Source organism: Anomaloglossus baeobatrachus, chromosome 11, assembly GCF_048569485.1.
Source record: "Anomaloglossus baeobatrachus isolate aAnoBae1 chromosome 11, aAnoBae1.hap1, whole genome shotgun sequence".
In the NCBI taxonomy this organism is placed as follows: Eukaryota; Metazoa; Chordata; class Amphibia; order Anura; family Aromobatidae; genus Anomaloglossus; species Anomaloglossus baeobatrachus.
This window is the reverse complement of record NC_134363.1, coordinates 178,756,146-178,769,144: the sequence shown is the minus strand read 5'-3', so window position 1 is coordinate 178,769,144 and position 12,999 is coordinate 178,756,146. Positions and strand designations below refer to the sequence as shown.

At 42.4% G+C, this 12,999-nt stretch overlaps 1 protein-coding gene across 1 annotated transcript; it reads right to left on the bottom strand.

Annotated features, from left to right (window-relative positions):
• On the bottom strand, positions 1-5,791 carry LOC142255905 (indolethylamine N-methyltransferase-like). Its single transcript, XM_075327352.1, has 3 exons — positions 5,641-5,791; positions 2,616-2,823; positions 1-427 (listed from the first exon to the last, which is right to left on the bottom strand). Exons 1-3 carry the CDS (start codon positions 5,789-5,791, stop codon positions 1-3), a joined length of 786 nt encoding a protein of 261 aa, XP_075183467.1.
• Positions 5,792-12,999: the final 7,208 nt, after the last annotated feature.

Genomic DNA, 12,999 nt, shown 5'->3' with positions numbered 1-12,999 from the left:
TTACACCGTATCCTTGTGAGCAGCAATGAATATCATGGCCTTATAGTCAGTAAGGTCACTCACAAGTGTTCTCTTCTTAACCTCACAATTATCAATTACGAAACCTGCATCAACCAGAGCTTTCCTGGCAAAATCCTCATCATAATTCAGAAAGCGAATTTTGTCTTTACCAACTGTTGCATGCGTCCCTTCTAAACTCCCAAGAAAAATAATGTGTCCTCCAGGATTCAACAACCTTGAGAACTTTTTGAGATATCTTATAAAATCATCTTTATCTTTGCTAATAAACTCTATCATGCAAAAAGTGACGATACAATCGGCTGGTGGTAAGACGATCGGATCCATCATATTTTCTTCTTCAGGGTTAAATTTCACAACATGTTGAAGAGCCGATCTCACTTTATTTTCTCTTTCATGTGTTTGTTCACTTTAAAAAAAAAAGAAAAAGGAGAAAAATGGTGAAATTTTTGTCTAACGCTCATTATTGTATAGAGTGACATTAGGGCTTCCGGAAAAAAAGTGGACTTTCAATACAGGGGGAAATGTTAGGAATACCCGCCGTGGTTGCAATCATCAGAATTCCCCCACAGTCTGCCACCTGTTGTGGGTGAAAGGCTATTGCGCACTTGGTCACACAGATGTTTTTGATGGTGCAGTGTGTGGAAGTGGTGTGTCATGTAAGGACGTGGGACATCGGGCCTCCTGGTGTGTCTCACAGCCTGGGAGACATGGGACGCTGTGTCTCCCAGTTGCCAGTCAACGCAAGACACTGCCTTGCCTGGTGTAAGTCGGGGGGCAGCGATGGTGGTGGAGCCAGGTCATAGGAGGCAGGGGCAGTGGTGAAGAAAAGCAATGATGCGGGCGGTGTAGTGGGTGTCCCAGATGCTTGCTGCAGGCACTAGCAAGAACATACAGAAACTGTCAGTGGTGCGGTCTTCAAAGATATGGTGGTTGGAGTTGCCACATGCACAGATTGAGCTACCAGTTCAATGACGAACCAAGATCTCATCTGCACACGCGCCACTTCCAGGCACCATTTTCTTTAAGTTGGATGCTGAGATAGCAAACAGACCGGAGGCAGCCTGTCTGCAGTTAAGATCTTGAGCAGAGAGCTCAGTCTGCGCATGCGCTGACTCCAGGTGCCATTATTTGAAGCCTGCACCGCAGACATTTTCAGGATAGCCCCTGCCTTTCCTTCTGCAGTGCACAGTCAACAGTTTGTAGCATTTCCCCTGCCTCCTGTCTTATTATTATTATTATTATTCTCTACCACCCACCAGTAAGCTAGGTTCAGATTAGAAGATACAGCCCTCATATTCCTCCCAATTTTTTGGGAGGAAAAGTGCATCTTATAATTAAAAAAATACAGGTTAATAATAAAGTAAATATAACTTCGCTACTTCACTGATGTTCACCTATTGCGGGGGGGTCTCTAGAACGTGATCACAGCCTTTCGGATGTTTTAACCTCTAACAAAGTTTATTCATTTTTTATGGAAGTGCTGATCCATTTTCGTATTTTTTGCACACTTTGCTGTTGGCCTACAGCTTGGATCTCTGCACTTGTTTTTCCGGAGAGTTTGTCACATGTCTACAGGGTGATGCTCTCAATGTATGACCAGGAAAACAGTCACAGGCCACAATTAAGACAAATGTGTTTGTTTTGCCCTTTTCAGGGCAATATGAACTGGTGGTGAATATAAAGCGGTGGTGAAGCGGAGTCACAGGCAGCACGGGCGGTGCTGGATTGGTGTAATGCTGCAGGTGCTGTGTTGGGGGCTGTGCTTACTACAGGTGCTGTGCTAGCTGTGTGGAGCAAGGCGATGTGGCGGGTGTCACAGATGCTCTGTCGGAGGTGCAGGCTTCAAAGAAATGGTGTCCAGAGTCAGCTAGTGCACAGATTGAGCTCTCAGCTCAATGACAATCCAAGACCTCATTTTCTCATGCGCCACCTCTGGGTGCCATTTTCCTTAAGTCCACTGCTGGGAGATCAATGGACCGGAGGCGGCACATGGGCAGATGAGATCTTGAGCCAAGAGTTCCAACTGTGTCCGCGCAAGATCCAGGTGCCATTATTTGAAGCCTACACCACTGACAGAGCACCTGGGATAGCCACCGCACCGCCCTGCTCAAGATAGCCCCAGTGCATCCGCCAGCACAGCCACCATCATAGCCCCCACCACAGCCCTTTCCGCAGCCCCCACCACAGCCCTATCGCAGCCGCCAGCACAGCATCCATTCTCCAGGTCCCGGTAAGCTACATTTGCATTATAAGATGCACCCCTCATTTTCCTCCCAAATATTTGGGAGGAAAAGTGTGTCTTATAATCTGAAAAATGCGGGATATCTCTAATCTAAAGACTAAACACAATGTACCGTACTGTGTTCTTTCAATATTAATCATTATTAAACACAACCACAATTTAGAATTTTAATCTGGGTGGATAAAAGTAGACTTTTCTACTGGGTTTTGATTTTTTTTTCTACCAAAGTAACATATGGTAAATATCAAATATACTGTGCTACAATTTTCCAAATTTCCATTTTTTTTTCTAGTTCAGAAGCAAAAATAACAATGATATTGGGATTCTCCTAATTTTTGGCCAAATACCTCACCTGCTTTCTTTAATGTCCACATGAAGTTTTGCAGCATGCTGCCAATCAAACGCTCCTGTACGTTCGTCCACCCATCTCTTCAGCTCCATGATGCATCTGTCACTGAACTTCAGCACTATAATGTTTTTGAAAAAATCACAGGCTGCAAACAAATGGTGAACCATGGAACCAAAACTGAGGTCAATCAAGACGTCTCCTTTAATATGACCTGCAGAAAAAAAAATCTAAATATTAAAATTTATATTCTATAGTTCACACAAACCAGAAACAGGATTCCCCATTGTCTAAATACACATTTTCCATTAAAAATGAGATCTCTTAACACTGGAAAGAAAATTCTAATGTAATCTTTCCAATGTGATCCATTGGGGTGGAAATGGACAATATAGGAAGTTGGATTAGTAACAATTGTCTTAAGGTAGTCATGTATGAAAGGCTGATAATCTAAAGCCCGCTTTACACGCTACAATATATCTTACGATGTACCGGCGGGGTCACGTCGTAAGTGACGCACATCCGGCATCGTAAGGTACATTGTAGTGTGTAACAGGTTCATGCGATTGCGATTGAACGTTAAAACGTTCATCGCATACACGTCATTGAATCCTGATGAATTGCACATCAGGTTGCTCAATGTTCCCGAGGCAGCACACATCGCAGTGTATGACACCCCGGGAACATTGAACACATCTTACCTGCCTCCCGCGGCTCCAGCCGGCAATGTGGAAGGAAAGAGGTGGGCGGGATGTTTACGTCCCACTCATCTCCACCCCTCCGCTTCTAATGGCCGGCTGCTCCGTGACGTTGATGTGACGCCTAACGTCCCTCCCACTCCAGGAAGTGGACGTTCGCTACCCACATCGAGGTCGTATGGACGGGTAAGTACGTGTGACGGGGTTATTCGTTTGTGCGGCACGTTCAACAAAATGAACGTGCCACACATACGATGGGGGCATTGCAAATCGCATACGATATCGTATGCGAAATTGCAATGTGTAAAGCAGGCTTTAGACAGACAGATGCAATATAACAATTGTATTATGGAAAGGATCCAAGGATTGCTGGTGGCGATCCCTGCACATGTCTAGTGATTTGAACAGCAGACATGTGCGGCTAACAAGTGAAGGTGGATCCGCAATCCACCCACGCCATCGAAGGCCCAGTAATGTGATCACAGGGAGCTGATGGTTACCAAGGTAGCACTGGATTGTGTGATGACTCCAATCACTATCATGACGTAGTTTCTGTTACAACCGACAGAACAGTGGCTGTGATAATGCTAAAGTATGGAAACCATGAATGTGTGAACATAGACCTGCATTACTGCTAAGAAAAATCTAAGAAAAATCAGATATTTAGCATATATAAATGGCCATTTTTATATCTGCCCAGTTGCCACGTCACGGCATATCTCATAACTGGGTACAGCATAGTGTAGGTACCCAGTTATGAGATATGCCGTGACGTGGCAACTGGGCAGATATAAAAATGGCCATTTATATATGCTAAATATCTGATTTTTCTTAGCTTTTCCTTAGCAGTAATGCAGGTCCATTTCACACATTCATGGTTTCCATACTTTAGCATTATCCGAGTGCAAGCTGTCCTTTTTTGTATTTTATGTCATGTTCAGTTATGCATCTGTTCACACATCAGTTTGGTGAGTGCAGTCAGTCTTTTTGTCTATATTAAGTGGGTCATACCTTCTGACCGTGCACCCCTCCCCCACTTGCCATAGGTAATCTTATCCTATATAGCAGGTTCCTACTTGCCCATACAAAGGAGGTTTTTAACCCAGAGAGAGGCTTCAGCATAGTGTAGGTAGCCAGTTATGAGATATGCCGTGACGTGGCAACTGGGCAGATATAATAATGGCCATTTATATATGCTAAATATCTGATTTTTCTTAGATTTTCCTTAGCAGTAAATCAGGTCCATGTTCACACATTCATGGTTTCCATACTTTAGCATTATCAGAGTGCAAACTGTCTTTTTTTGCATTTTATGTCATGTTCAGTTATGCATCTGTTCACACATCAGTTTGGTGAGTGCAGTCAGTCTTTTTGTCTATATTTATAACAGTGGCTGTAATAGGAGAGCAGCATTTCCGCTGATCATATCTGTGCAGTTCTGATCAACAGAAATGAATCACCAATCAAACTTCTGATCCTTATAGTCTTATAGACTAATAAAGTAAAAAAAAGATTAATATATATAAAAAAAAAAAATTATATAACCTAAAAGTTCAACTAACTCCTCATTCCCCCCATTGAAAATTAAAGGGTTAAAAAATAATAAATATAAACATATTTGGTATCGCCATTTTCAGAAATGCTCGATCTAGCAAAATATAAAATCTAATAATCTGATAAAAACAGCATAGCAGCAAAATATTTTAAATGACAAAATTAATATTTTTTGGTGGACGCAAATTTTACGCATATATTATATCATTAAAAGCATCAGCACAAGACGTAAAAAATAAGCCATCACTGAGCCCCAGATTCCAAAAAATTAGATCAATATGCTCAGAAAATGGCGCAAAAAGTTTACCACTTTTTTCGGATAAACTTCTGAAATTTTTTTTACCCCCTTAGATAAAAGTAAACCTATACATGTTTGGTATCTTGGTATCTATGAACTCATACCAACCTGAGGCATCACACCGACACATCAGTTTTACCATATAGTGAACCCGGTGAATAAAATACCGCCAAAACAATTGTGCAATCACACTTTTTTTTGCAATTTTTCCATACTTGGAATTTTTTGCCATTTTACAGTACACTAAAGTAAAACTCATGGTTACATTTAAAAGCACAACTCGTGCCACAAAAAAACAAGTTCTCACATGACAAGATTGATGTAAAAATAAAAACGTTATGGTGCTCGGAAGAAGGGAAGCAAAAAATGAAAACAATACATAGAAGGCAGTGGAATTTATCTTTTCTGGTCACTTGCCCCAGTTATACCTAATTATTTACAATTCTAACCAAAAGAAATAGAGAAAGACTAAGATACATACCTTTTGTGAAAGTTTTTGTAAGATTTTCAATGGGAAATATTAACGAATCTTCATGAAAAACCATGCCTTCTTTATCTGAAAAGTAAGTCTCCAGACTTTGCCGGGAATCAAAGCCATCAACGTGGTAGAGCTTATAGTTGCAGGAATCCATCGTTTAGTCTTGTATCACAGACAAGTTGAGTCTTTCTGCATTATTGTTTAAGGTCTTAATATACTCAGCAGGAATCCATTTACCAAGATATAAGAATTAATTATCAGATCATGAGTTAACACCTTCAATTAGAGTCATAGGATCATGCCATTACTTATATGGTGATCAAATGATAATTTCTGTAGATTTTATCTATATAAAGTAAATGTTTATGTTTCAGTCTGCCATGGCTTCACAAAAAAGTGAATATGATCAGCCATGAATCAGGGATTGTAGAAAAATTCTAATGCCATGTGGAATAAACTATTATTACAACTAGATAATATACAGTATCATAGTGATCTAAGCAATGATGTAGATGATCACAATCAATCCTGCTGAAATATATTTATTCGATCCACATTAGGCGACATTCACATGTTCAGTATTTGGTTAGTATTTTACATTAGATAACCTCTCAATAGAAGGACACAACACCAGTTGAAAACCAGTTGATGTGGCCTCCGAATACTCCAAAACATACATAGCCCAAAAACAGTATTCAAATTAAGTAATCATTAGGATAAATAATCAAAATTTTATTGAATATATTAAAAAGCTACTTGCCTCTTTGGTCAAGTGGTAGGCTTCTCGCTTGGGATTCGAGCAGTTGTGGGTTCAAATCCCAGTGAATGTCCATGGACTCTGTATTGTTGTGTCCAATTGTTTGTTATTACCTCTTGAATGCTATGTACACAGGGTGGGCCATAACCGTTTGTGGCATATTAGTACATGGGAGAGGCAAAACATTTGAGGCCAGTGACACCCATGGCGGCTATCTGCAAAGCCACCATTTGGAAAGCATTGAAAAAGAGAGCAATACCGCAGATCCAGAATCCAGGATGTGGGGCACCTGAAACAATGGATACTGGAGGCCTGTGGTAGAATCTCTTCTGCGGTATTGCTCTTGGTGTGTCAAGAGTGGGACAAGAGAATCGCATTGACAATTCAACACAATGGGCAGCACTTTGAGCACATTGATTAGTGGGTTATTGTCGTTGCTCCATGTCACAAACGTGTCAGTAACTCAATAATGAATAAAGCTACATTAAAAATGAACACGAAATTGTTTTTCTTGTGCGATTCTCTGTGTTTGATGTGTCACATGACCCCCTTCCCATTGAAAAAAGTAAAGTTGAATTCAAAATGGCGGCCTTTCAGATGGCCACCATGGGCGTCACCCGACCTCAAATGTTTTGCCCCTCCCATGTACTAATATGCCACAAACGGTAAGGTAATATCAGCAACCACTTTCATTTTATCAGGGTGTATCCATACTTATGGCCCACCCTGTACTCATTCTATGATCCCATGCCAGATATGTGATATAACAGGGATATGTTTATTGGATTTTTTTGTATCCATGTATTAATGGTATTCTATTACATTCTTCTAAATTCCATTGATATACATTGATATATTGATAAATTGGAATGTTTCATTTTTCTATTCGATGTCCATGCCCCACAACACACCAAGAGATCTTATCTTATTTTATAATTGTCTGTGTGTTTTCTGTATTTTTAATATATTCAATAAAATTTGTATTATTTCTCCTAATGATTGCCTCATTTGAATACTGTTTTTGGCATAGTATTTTACATTAGTCTTTGTAGCCAAAATCAGGAGTGGAACAATCCAAGGAAAAGTATAATAGAAACATGCATTTTTCACCTGATTTTGACTTACAGATACTGATAGAAAATAGTGATCAAATACTGAATGTGGCTTTAGGGAAATATATATCACTGAACATTTCAACCTATGAAAAGTGCTTTTTAAAAGACATGTGTGAAAGTCGAACTAATCAGTGCACATGGAATAGAAGTTGTGAGCCATTCAGTACCGCCATTCCTTGTCCACTGACTAGGCCGGCTTCCACATACGTTACAAATGTTCTTGAAAAAGGCCTTTGCATAGGTCGAAATAATGGACAATATTTTTTTTTTATTCATTTTTTTATCAAATAAATATAAGATGAAAACAGAATACTTTGTGTTTGTCTACTTCAGTGTTGAGGTTACTGCAATATAAGCACCTCAGTTCTTTACTCGATTCTGAAATTGTTAGAATTGGTCTTTTTTCGTTATAATAATAGAGATAAGCAACTCATTTTAAAGCAAATCAAATTCATGTTGAAATTTTAGGAATTCTCTGAACTCAGAAAATTTGAATTATTTACAAATCATTTCGTAAAAATCACCTTAAATGTCCTCCTCCATTCTATACATTACAGACAATTGCATCAGTAAGAAAATGATCACGTGATCTTGTGTGGTCAATTGAGATGAGCGAACCTGTACCATAAAGGTTCACCAATTTCAAATTCAGTACAAGCCTTAGAACGTTTGTTCGAGCACTTTCTCCAAAAGTCAGCATCTGTTTTATCAGTTTTCCCCCAAACACTGTCCTCATTTCCAAAAATGCTTTTGTAATAACATTTTCTGCTTTTGTATAGGATTGTGGTGCTGGCTGATGAATGGAGAGATGTGTAAAATCAATGAAGGAGTCTAAAGATATGGCTCTGCGTCACTGAATCGCAGGTGCTCAGGAGAAAAACATATTAAAATTGGAGAGAGAACTCCGGCACACTGTACACCCACACAAGAAATAATACAGGTTGCGTATTCTAGTTTTTTTATTGATCAAAAAAATCTTGATACAGATGGTACATGTATTTGTCCAAACAAGTAGTCCTTTTTTGCCTTTGGGCCTTCGTCAGACTGGACTATTATCCAAGGAACACTATTATCTACAAGAAGAGCAAGAGGAAACAGAGGAAGAAGAGATATCAAACGGATATTTTTTTTCCTCTGTTTCCTCTTGCTCTTCTTGTCCCTCTCTTCTCTTCTTGTTGAATAGCCACCACGACAGTTTCACTAATCTCATAGATCATGATTAGTTCTTAGGTTTACTGCATACAGTATATTATCTAACCAATTTTGTTTGATGCACCGATTTCATTTTTATTTTTTCATATATGTTAATGATGGGTTTCTCTTGGACCTCTATTGATCTTCTATAATAAAAAAAAAAAAATTACACATATGTATGTAATGTTATGTATATATGAATTGTATCACCACAATTATGTAAACTTTATTGGTCTTTATGTCATTTATGTTTAGATAATAGTCCAGTCTGACGAAGGCCCAAAGGATTTAACGTCGACTTATTTGGACAAATACATGTACCATCTGAATCAAGATTTTTTTTTTTGATCAATAAAAAAACTAGAATATTCAACCTGTATTGTTTCTTGTGGGGGTGTACAGTGTTCCGGAGTTCTCTCTAAAATCAATGGAGGGGCTGAGGACTCGGAAGAAGACTTTTTGACTCTCGGCGACATTTTTCTTCTTAACTTTACTTGCAAATGTTCCTGCAGCCAATCATGACAAAGCAAACATACACAAGGTTCAGACACAAGGGCTTCTGTGATTGGCTGCCTAAGTCACATGTCTGTCTGTGTTACGGGGGGCTGTCTGATAATAATCTAAAGGAGTATCAGACAGTCAGGGTCCACCGTGCAAAGACTCTGCTGCAGACTATGGCAGAGTGCAATACCTCTGTTAACTCACAGAAGGATATAATAAGTAAGTAAAGCAATTCCTCCCTTACTTGGAGGGTGTGTGGAATGATCTCTGTTAATAACCACAGAGACAAAGGCAATGTGTGCGAAATGGCACCTACCTAGGTCCGCTCTTCTAGTGGTGCAAAAGAGACGAACAGCAGCGTAAGCCGCACAAAGCTCCTACCTGCGTTCGCTCCACTAGTGTGCGAGGACACGAACCACTAGATATGGCACCTGCCTAGGTCCGCTCTTCTAGTGGTGCAAAAGAGACGAACAGCAGCGTAAGCCGCACAAAGCTCCTACCTCTGTTCGCTCCCCTAGTGTGTGACGATACGAACAACTGCCAGACGCAGTATAAGGAACGTTACCCTAGCGGCAACGTCCACCTACGAGTCGAACCACAAGGCCCAGCCAGACCATGTGCCTCAGACACCTGCCTATGTCCGCTCCCCTAAGAGGTAAGGATACGGACAGCAGCCGAAGCTGTAAGGTATAAGAATGCTACCCTGCCGGTAGCGCTCACCTAGCATAGACAGAGGAATGCCTAGAGGAACGCGCACAGAGCGTCTACTCTTATGCATGAACCAAGAGGACTGAGCGCCATGCGGCATGTGTCAGGGTCTTATATAGACTCTGTGCCTCATCCAAGATGGAGGACACCAGAGCCAATCCGCTGCCAGAACGACAGGAGTGACGTCATGCTGGCCTATCACCGAGCAAGGCATCACAAGCACATGACCAGCGACCAATCGGCATAGAAGGTGTCAGAGACATGTGACCTCGTGTCAGCGATGATGTCACCCGCACATGTGCAATGGCTCCAATATAGGACTTAGTCTCCGGCGCTCGCACATGTGCAGTAGCAAGAAATCTGGACTTAGTCTCCAGCGCTCGCACATGTGCAGTAGCAAGAAATCTGGACTTAATCTCCAGCGCTCGCACATGTGCAGTAGCAAGAAATCTGGACATAGTCTCCAGTGCTCGCAGCAACCGTAACAGTACCTCCCCCTCAAGGGCCCCCCTCCCGGCGATGCAGGTAATCGGCAACTAAGTCGGGAGCATGGACAGCCTCCTCAGGCTCCCAAGAGCGATGTTCCGGGCCATAACCCTCCCAATCTATCAAGAAGAACCTGCGCCCTCTAACCATCTTAGAACCAACTATGGCTCGTACCTCATAGCTAGAGCGAGAGGAATCAGAGGCAGGAGAGTGCACTTCACGAGCGTGAGGTAAAATAGCCGGCTTTAGCAGTGAGACATGGAATTTGTCATGAATCCTAAGATGGACGGGTAACTTCAATTGGTAGACTACAGGATTTACCTGTCTAAGAACCTCATAAGGACCCAGGAAGCGAGGAGCAAATTTGACAGAGCTCACTCTAAGTCTCACGTGTTTTGCAGAGAGCCACACAAAGTCCCCTGGAGAAAAGACAGGAGCCGGGCGACGAAACCGATCGGACACCGTCTTCATACGGTCCTTAGCTGCTTGGATCGACTCTTGAGTCCGATCCCAAACCTCTCTGGCATTAGTTGCCCAGTCGGCCACAAGAGGAGGAGGTGCAGCAGCGGGAAACGGTACTGGTACCCTAGGGTGTTGCCCATTATTGAGTACGAACGGTGTCTGCCCAGTGGCCTCAGCCAGCGAATTGTTAAGGGCAAATTCTGCCCAGGGTAGGAGGGAGGACCAGTTATCGTGGTTCTCAGCAACAAAGTGTCGAAGGTATATAATCATAGATTGATTGGTACGCTCAACCAAACCATTGGTCTCCGGATGGTATGCCGAAGAGAGATTCAACTCAATTTGCAGAAGGCTACAAAGATCTCGCCAGAAACGGGAAGTAAATTGAGGGCCTCTATCACAAATGATACAATCTGGCATCCCGTGAAGCCTAAAGACATGCTTGAGGAATAGATTGGCTAGTACCCTGGAAGATGGGATTCTCGATAATGGTACGAGATGAACCATCCGGGAGAAATGGTCCGTAATGACCCACACAAATCTATGTCCCTGTGAACATGAAAGATCACCCACAAAGTCCATGCCTACCACCTCCCATGGTCTATCTGGCACTGGTAAAGGATGCAAGAGCCCAGCCGGTCTCTGCCGTAATGGACGGTTGCGAGCACACGAGTAGCAGGAACCGACATATCTCTTGACGTGGCTGGCTAAGTGTGGCCACCAATACCACCTCTCCAGTAACTCTCGTGTCCGCCTAATACCAAAATGCCCACCCACCTTTGAGGTGTGGGCCCATGACAGTATATCATTCTGTCGATCAGGCGGAACAAAGGTCTTGCCCGGTGGGATTTGGTCTAACGTCACAGGGGAGAGCGTATGAAAAACCCTGGAGGGAAGGATAAGACGAGGTTCGTCAATCTCTTCCTGGGTAGAAAGCATAGAGCGAGACAGGGCGTCTGCCTTGTTATTCTTACTCCCAGACAGATAGTTGATGGAGAAGTGAAAGCGGGAGAAAGACAAGGACCAGCGGGCTTGGTGAGGATTCAGACGCTGAGCGGTTTGTAAGTACGTCAGATTCTTATGGCCTGTATAGACCTGGAAAGGATGTTTCGCTCCTTCCAGCAAGTGACGCCACTCCTCCAAGGCTAATCTCAAGGCGAGCAGTTCCCTATCCCCAATGGTATAGTTTCTCTCTGCCGGTGAAAAGGTTTTCGCAAAGAAGAAACACGGCCTTTTTCTACCTGCACCGTTCTTTTGATACAAGACCGCACCAGCACCCACTGAAGAGGCATCAACCTCTAAGAGGAAGGGCTTACTCTCATCGGGTCTTTGAAGAACGGGAGCAGTTGAAAAGTGTCTTTTTACTGCCTCAAAAGCCTGAGATGTCTCAGTAGACCAGGCTTTGGGATTAGCACCTTTCTTAGTCAAGGCCACCAAAGGGGCCACCAAAGTAGAAAAATGGGGTATGAACTGCCTGTAATAATTTATGAATCCTAAGAAGCGTTGCACCGCCTTCAAGGAATGAGGTTCGGACCATTGCAGGACAGCAGAGAGCTTCGCAGGATCCATAGCCAGGCCCTCTTGTGAGATAATGTAGCCCAAAAAAGGCAATGAGGACTGCTCGAATACACATTTCTCGAGTTTAGCAAACAATGAGTGCTCCCTTAAACGGGAAAGGACACGAACGACATCCTGACGATGAGTCTCCAGATCAGGAGAAAAAATCAGGATGTCGTCCAGATACACCACTACTGAGGATAAGAGTAAATCCCTGAACACATCGTTTACGAAGTCCTGAAATACTGCGGGTGCATTACATAACCCAAAAGGCATGACGAGGTATTCATAGTGACCGTCTCGGGTGTTAAAAGCGGTCTTCCATTCGTCACCCTTTCGAATTCGTACCAAGTTATACGCACCCCGCAGATCCAACTTCGTAAAAACTTGAGCTCCTCTCAGTCTGTCAAAGAGCTCCGAAATTAAAGGTAATGGGTATTTGTTCTTTATTGTGATTGTGTTGAGACCCCTGTAATCTATGCAGGGACGCAAATCACCCTCTTTCTTCCGAACAAAGAAAAACCCAGCTCCCGCGGGAGAGACAGACTTACGAATTAACCCCTTCTCTAAACTCTCTCTTATATA